General features: G+C 43.9%; 2 protein-coding genes across 15 annotated transcripts in view; one reads left to right on the top strand and one right to left on the bottom strand.

Annotated features, from left to right (window-relative positions):
* Positions 1 to 4,645, bottom strand: part of ARMC6 (armadillo repeat containing 6) — a 6,340-nt gene extending 1,695 nt beyond the window's left edge. Inside the window, exons 1-5 of the mRNA XM_035898200.1 lie at positions 3,152 to 4,645; positions 2,664 to 2,746; positions 1,386 to 1,956; positions 734 to 879; positions 50 to 181 (exon numbers count right to left, since the gene is read on the bottom strand). Coding sequence (XP_035754093.1) covers positions 50 to 181; positions 734 to 879; positions 1,386 to 1,956; positions 2,664 to 2,746; positions 3,152 to 3,272 — 1,053 coding nt within the window. The 5' untranslated portion in view covers positions 3,273 to 4,645. The remainder of the gene's footprint in view (positions 1 to 49; positions 182 to 733; positions 880 to 1,385; positions 1,957 to 2,663; positions 2,747 to 3,151) is intronic.
* Positions 4,646 to 4,656: 11 nt separating this feature from the next.
* The window catches only part of SUGP2 (SURP and G-patch domain containing 2), a 19,985-nt gene continuing 16,888 nt past the window's right edge, over positions 4,657 to 7,753 (top strand). For all 14 annotated transcript variants that reach the window (XR_004842508.1, XR_004842507.1, XM_035898194.1 and 11 more), the window contains exons 1-2: positions 4,657 to 4,844; positions 6,005 to 7,657. Coding sequence is in view for 12 of the 14 variants with exons in the window: in XM_035898194.1 (XP_035754087.1) it covers positions 4,730 to 4,844; positions 6,005 to 7,657 (1,768 nt within the window). In the remaining 2 variants the exon portion in view is untranslated. The remainder of the gene's footprint in view (positions 4,845 to 6,004; positions 7,658 to 7,753) is intronic.

Raw genomic sequence — 7,753 nt, 5'->3', positions numbered from 1 at the left:
ACCTCCACTCCCAGCCATGGTGGGACTTCATCAACCACTTCGAGCATACCTGAGGGTTGGCAAGGTGATGGCTTACAGCGAGCACAATGAGGTCCGTTCCCCCAGCGTTAACGATGGCATCTTTCACATCGTCGTTACCCGCAACCGCTCGGATGGCGCTCAGCACCTGCTTCACCACGTCCTGCGTTCATCAAGAAAAATCAGCTTAGAAAGCTGCAGAGACAGATTTACAGATTTCTGAAAGCCAACCAGAACGTCCCCCAGCAACTCCATTCCAACAGTTGTAATTCCCCGTTATGAACAGCAACGCTATTCTCAGCAACACCTCAGCCACGCTTTCTAGCTAGACAGAGTAATAAGGAACCTTGTTCATTTGGCAGAGGTTTTCAAAGAAGCAAACATCAACCCTCTGGGACCCAAGCATCTAAATCCTCTCGAATCTCTTCTAGGTAGAACGGTGGAAAACCGAAGCTCAGCTTTTCTGGGAGGAAGCAGAGTTCTGCTTGTGGAGGACGGAGGAAGTAACTACAAGCAAGGGGCTCAGAATTAGTGCATTCTTATCTGACAGAGCACATGGAACCTAGTTCTGGGTATAAGGCTGCAAACAGGGAGGTAAATAGAGATCAGTGGTTGGGTTTCAACCCTAACTGCACCCAAAATAACGCATAGTCTAAGGCTCCTTCACAGCCCTGCTGCATTGCCTCCGCTCCCAAGTACACTTTCTATCGCTCACCGGGTGGTCGATGCAGTCAGCCAGGAGAGCCACCATAAAATTTAAGCCGCCAAGGTCCACAATTTCTTGACAGAATTCATTCCTGACAGAGAGGCGAGAAAGGGTGGCACACAGTTCACTGAGAACACTGGAGTTATCTGTGAATGCTGCAGAGGAGAGATGATGAGTGGAGTTACTACGAGGAAGGAGGGGCGCTGCAGAATCAAGGTGGTTTACTTCACTTCAGTGAAAAAAAAAAAAAAAGAAGAAATAGGCAACTGTGAATTTCCTTTATATATAAAACCACATCAGCACAGATGACATCCTGTTCACCCTGAACCTAGACTGAGAGAGAACACTTTTCCATGGCAAAAATGCAGCACCTCAGCAGGGGTGTACATGCCTGTAAACCCACGCTGGGCTGTAAAACACTTCCTAAATAGACAGATAGCTCTGAGAACTGTCACTTTGGTGCTGCTCATAGCCTCTGGAGCAGTCATACTAATTTTCTCTCTCAGGGCACATTTCATTGAAATAATTAAACATCATTTTAGTGGCAAATTTCTGTATCATCTCTGGGGAGCTTCAAGTTAGGACAAAGCAGTTTTGAGATAAGATAAGAAAGCACAGATGATTCAAAATGAGGATTGACAGTCATGGGGTTAAGTTTTACCTTTTGCAGCTTCAATGAGGACTCTTAACCCATCGTTTTCCAACACAATCATTTTGGCATGATCATGAGCATGACCAAAGGGCACGCGGATGTCATCATCAAACGTCATGACCCTGAGCGCTGAGGCGGCCATTCGGACGACATCGGCACTGCCTCCGTGCTGGACTATAGCGCTGGTCAGAAGCGGGAGAACCCCGCCTTTCACAAAGTCTTGACGATTCTGCTCATGTTTCAGACAGGCGTGCCGAATGCATCGGATCCCAGCCAGCGTCATTTCTGCATCCTCCCTGTATTCTTTCAGAGTTTGTAGCAGTAGATCCTGGCCAGCGGAGTCAAGCAGGTCTGGCTGCCCATCCAGGATGGCAGACAGAGTATAAAAGGCCTTCAGCATTAAATTTCTGTCTCCTGAAGCCAATTGGCAGGCAGAGAATACCACAGAATAGGCACCATTCTGCCCAGCCAGGTAGCGGAAAGCCAGCTGTTCTTTGCACTGATCAGCAAAGACCCCTAGCTGCTCGGCCATCTCGGCAAGATCAGAGTCAGCAACAGCTCTCCCAAGGGAATCTAAAGTCTAAAGAAGAGAACAAGAGTTACTTTTCAATCCGAACTGTGAAGAAACAAGAACAGTTCTTTACAGTCAGTCAAATCTGGCTATTTGTAATAACAGTCGTCTTTTGCATTTAAAATTAGCTTGACATATCTAAGAAATGGCTGTCTCAGAGCAGCGTTTTGTCTTCATGCACAGGACCCTTGGAGGAACAGGGGCTTCTCCCTACTTCTGCCATCACCCTATGCCAGTCTGACCAGCAGTCGGTGAGTTGGGCCCAGCTAGCATGTTCCACAGGGGTCAGTGGTGCGTATGAGCATTTTTATATTCTTGCCGGTGAGGCACTGTATTCAGCCTTTTCACCTACCCTCAGAAGGGCTGGGTAACAGCTACCACTTAGGTTACTTGTATTTCTTTCGTAAAAGTTTTGTGGTTTGAGTTTACCCGACAACAGCAGAACCTGCTTCCCAGTTACAAAAGGCAGTCTCTGCATTTCCTAGGCAGGAAATACTGGCATTTTTCACATAGATATTTCAGCTAAAAAGTGCAAGCTAGTGCTTTGAACTCTTACATTATTCCTAGTCCGCAGAATAGATGGGATTAACCACTTTTTGAAGAGCTCACAAAGAAATGGGACAGAGGCAGAAGTAGAAGGTACATCTCCTTAGTCTGTTACTCAAACGCTTATATAACCCTGATCCTTAGAAGACAAGATAAATTTGTGCTCCTACCAGCAAAATTTCATGCTTTTGCTTTTGACCATTTTCAGAGGCAGGCTGCCGTACCGCTTTCACAATATTGCTTAGGTCAACACCTAGAAGGAAAAATAAAACCAAGATTAATGTTAGTTACAGGAACTTGGCTAAAATTTGTCAAGCTAACCACAGCGAGCGAAGATAAGCTTATTGTGAAGCGTGGATCAATGAACAAAGATGCTGGAACAAAGCATCGCTTCTAGCTAAATGTCAATGGGGCGGGGGACGACGACTTCCTCTTAATTCACAAAATTGCACCTGCAGTTCCACCTAAAGCAGCTTTTCAGCTGTAATCACTTCATGAAACTAGGTTAGCATTAACAACACCTGTGTTGCAATTCACAAAGGCTTCTTTTCAGTACTGGATGATCAATCTTGGCATGCAGGTTCTTTTAAATTTTGAGATTATGCAAAAGCTCAGGCTGTAGTAACCTGAACTGCAAAGGCAGATGAATTTACAATACCTTGGGACTCAAACTGCTGCACAGCTTCTCTCACAGCCTCTTCTGGATCCATTTCAAATTCTGTAATGTTTTCTTGCACAGCATCATCAAACGTTTCCTGCGCAATCTGTTTCGATCCCATTTTACCTGAATGCTTCCTCGTCCTGGCATTAAGACAGTCCACACTTAGTTTCGGTGCAAAACCTTCTAAGGTTAATCAGGAACAAAGGAAGGGACTTGCTCTTTTTGAAAACAAAAGCACGGAACTTGAAACCAAAAATATACAGTCAAAGGCATTTTTTTTGTTGCGATTTTTTTTGGGTTTTTGTGTTTTTTTTTTTTTTTTTTTTTCCTCATATCCGAGGCTGACTGCCCCATAAATAGAGAGGCCAATGGTGCTGCTGCTTCTGGATTTTCTGGATCTAAATTGGTACATTTTCTAGCAGTCACCCTCAGTCTTTCCATAAAGGCTGAGGGGGACTCACTTGGTTCTTGTCTTACTTCATAAATTTTGGACCAATTTAATGCTTTTGGCATTGCATGTCTTACACCAAATAAAATCCACCGCTGATATCTAGTCAACATTCCCCTGGGTCCCAGTTGATTGGGGTCCCGCTCGGGATTTGTAGATGGAAAATTCTGGTCCGCTCTCCCTTGTAAATCTCCGTTAGCATGTGCTCCCTCTACCTGTTTTCTAGCAGCATTCAGCACCAGTCTCTTTTCAGTATCATCGAGCAAAGTGTCCAATATTACTTGTAAATCATTCCAATCAGGGTCTTGAGTTCTAATTATTGTTTCAATTGCCTTAGCTACCTTCTCAGGGTCCTCCCGATAAGGACCTGCAATCTCTTTCTATGATCTTAAATCAGTAATCAAAAAAGGAACCTTTACCCCCACCGGACCATCATTTCCTACCGCTTCTCGGAGAGGGGCTTGGAGAGGGGCCTGTCCGGCCTCCCCCCTCCTCCCTCATGTCCTTCCCAAAACTGGGCTAAACCCCTCTGCTTCCTCTTCCATAGGGGGAGCAGATGGATCATTACCTCCCAAATTCTGGGCTCCCTGACCCCTTCTACGGTGAGGTGCAACCATCAATTCAACATCATTCTCTTCCGTTCCTTCATTCATATTACAAAGAGAACACCACCTTCTCAGATTTTTACCACACTCCTTACTACATCCCGAACAGCATCTTTTATCAAACTCTTCTTCCTTCAAAACCATTGCCAAATAACCAGATGATATTCCACACGCTTTCTGCCACTCCGGATGATTCCACAATGTAAGGAACAGATCAACATAAGCCATTTCATCCTATTTACCTTCTCTCTTACAAAACAACATCAACTGTCAGATGATATTATGTTGCAATGTTCCATTCTCTGGCCACTTCACCTTCCAAAATATATATTGGCCAACAGTACTCAGTCAGTTGTTTCTGAGTCAACGGATCGCCCCCCAGATCTTCCCAGTGTTTCAAAATACATCCCAAAGGTGTTTTTCGTGGGATGGGTTTCTTACTCGCTCGGCAGCCGGAGGACCGTCCCCAGCTCCCCTGCCCCGGCCAGGGGCGGCATTGTGCTGTTTTGCTACAGGATAAAAATGGCCTCTCGGCGGATCACACGGGAGACGTTTGATGCTGTAGTGCAGGACAAAGTTAAAAGGTATCGCATGGACCGGAGCGATGCTATAGAGGACACAATCCATCATTTTAAAGGTAATGAAACCCGGGCCCGACGTGCCGTGGATTACACCAGCTCTCCTGGTAACAGCTATGTTAGATTTCTTGCCTTCCGTTTACGTATATTTGCCTAAAACGTGGACTTGTGCTGGTGTTTTTCCACATCCGTTTCTATTTTAGAGGCTAAAAGCTTGGTGTGACTGACACTGTTTCAGTGTGGAACACAAATTCCAGGCAAAAAAAAAAGAATTTCAAACAAAGGAATTCTGTTCAGGCTGCATCAGAGAGTGGGTCCAATTTCAGGGAAGTCTCCAGAGACATCGCTGCAGGATGGAGTTCTGTTGATGTCTGATAAGTTAAATAAATGTAGGAGTGCATTTGAAGCCTTTGCGTCTTTGTATTTCATGTTATTTTTGGTGAAAAAGCTAAAAGCAGGAGATTAATCTAGTGAGTGTATACAACATGGGATCTGCAGATTCTTTTATCTTCTAAATTTGATATTTAAAATGTCTAGAAAAATAACTTGGATTACATTAATAGGAAATTGAGAGTTTGAAAATGAGATCTCTTCTGGTTTCTTAAAGTTGTGTAAGCTCCAAAGAAATAACTTTGAAATAAATACTTTGTTGAAGTATTCTTGACTTTCTGAATTGAACTACTGGAATTAAGGAATAGGGATTCTTGGATACTTTGCAGGAAATTCTAGTATTTCTGACTTCAATCTTATCTTAGCTAATTGTGTATGACTTTGTGGAAAATAAGATCTTCTGCTCAACTGTGGAATTCCAACATTCAGTGTAGAAACAGAAAGTGCATGCTTTTGATATTTTTACACCTGAGAAATCCGAATGGAAGTGTTATCAGCACAACATTAGCATCTTCCTAGACTGGGAAAGTTGCGAGCAAGTAGAAAATGGGGTTTATAGCAGAACTTGGGTTTCAGCTTTAGTGAGAAATTTTAATAAATGGTTTTGTCCTGTGTGTTTAGGCATTGCTAATCATCTGTTGCTTTTTGCTTATTATGAATTATTCAATTTAGGTAAGAAAGCAAATGGGAATATCCCGAAGTTAGATATGTGTACTGTTCTTCAGAAGTTTTGATATGTTGACTCTTTTAAGTGTCTACATGTGTTTATTAATTTTTTTTCTGAATACTACTTGCATGCATTGGTGTATTTATGTTTTTATCATTACAGCTCATTCAAGGCCAGTCCCAAGACCAAGATACGAAGACAGTTTTCATGATGATGGAAGATATACTCATGACAACGCCCAGCACCATCCGCATGATGACTGGAGTGAAGACCCTAGAGATGACTATCCAGGACCTTCTTACAGATCTGCTAGTCCTCTCATAAGGAAAGATAACTATTACCACGAACAGTATGGCCGCCCGGCATCTCGTGACCGGGAATTTGGCCACCCAGCATCTCGTGACCGGGAGTACGGGCGCCCAGCTTCGCACGATCGGGAGTACGGGCGCCCAGCTTCGCACGATCGGGAGTACGGGCGCCCAGCATCTCGCGATCGGGAGTATGGACGCCCAACATCCCATGACCGGGAGTACGGGGGCCTGGCTTCTCATGACCAGAACTATGGCCCTCCTGACTCTTGGGAATCTGCCGGACCACACGAAACTGATTTTAGTTCTTCGGATATTTTAGGTGATTTTAGATCACCGGGACTGATGGAAGATGAATATGGCAACATGGAGAATCAGGAGTATGATGTGGACTTTGGAATTCAATCTGACAGCGAGTTCCGACCCCCGATACGGAGGGGCAACATGGGCAGGGGAAGAGCGCTGAGAGGAAAGCGTATTACAAGGGGTGCTGTTAAAACTAAAGTATTCAAAGGAGATATCAAAACTCCCTTAAAGAAATGGAACACTAAAAAACTGCAACCGGGCCCTGATCAGAAGCCAGCTATGCAACCTGATCAAATGCCAGAAGCTGCTGAACGACCTAACCAGAGGCCGGTGACCATCCAGCGCCCTAATCAAAAGTTGCCTCCACGACCTAATCAGAGGCCAGCTATAACAACCCAGAGGCCTATTCTCAGGCTCCCAAAGCCTGCCCATGTTTTCAGAAATCTCAATTTTGACCTTGTGGACAAATCAGACATTTTTTCAACATTTGGAATAGAAATTATAAAATGGGCTGGATTTCATGCAATCAAAAATGATGCAGAATTTTCCCGGCTCTTTGGAGCTCTCTTTGAGCTAGAGACAGAAACCTGTGCAAAAATGCTTGCTTCATTCAAATGCTCCTTAAAGCCAGAACACAGAGATTATTGTTTCTTTACTATCAAGAGTTTACAACATGCTGCTCTGAAAACTCCCAAAGTGGACAATGAGTTTTTAAATATGCTTTTGGACAAGGGTGCTGTGAAAACAAAGAACTGCTTCTTTGAAATAATAAAACCTTTTGATAAATACATAATGAGGCTACAAGATCGCCTCCTAAAAGGTGTTACACCACTGCTTATGGCCTGCAATGCTTACGAATTAAGCATTAAGACGAGCGGTTTTGGTAATCCAAGAGAAATGGCAAGTGCTTTTGAGACCACCATTTCTCTTTGCCGGAAGTCCTTAGCACTCCTGGGTCAGACCTTTGCGCTAGCATCTGTTTTTAGGCAAGAGAAAATACTTGAAGCAGTAGGGCTCCAGGAAATGGCTCCAGCACCGACGCTATTCCCAAACTTCGATGATTCAACGTTGTTTGGAAGAGAGTACATTGAAAACTTGAAGGCTTGGTTGGAGAAGAGTGGGTATCCAATTCAGATGAAAAAAGCTGAACCAGAGCCCACAGCGCAGCTTAAAAAACCCTCTCCTGACACGAAAGTTAAAAGTGAGTGAATGGTTACAAGATACTTCACACTATATAATTTCTTTATTTGTCGCTTGTGCTTTATCTTCATTTTTATGGTTTTATTAGGTCAGGAAT

The sequence above is a fragment of the Egretta garzetta genome, unplaced genomic scaffold (assembly GCF_000687185.1).
Source record: "Egretta garzetta isolate BGI_Z169 unplaced genomic scaffold, ASM68718v1 scaffold567, whole genome shotgun sequence".
Lineage (NCBI taxonomy): Eukaryota > Metazoa > Chordata > Aves > Pelecaniformes > Ardeidae > Egretta > Egretta garzetta.
The sequence above is the reverse complement of the archived record's forward strand: the minus strand, read 5'-3'. Positions and strand labels throughout refer to the sequence as shown.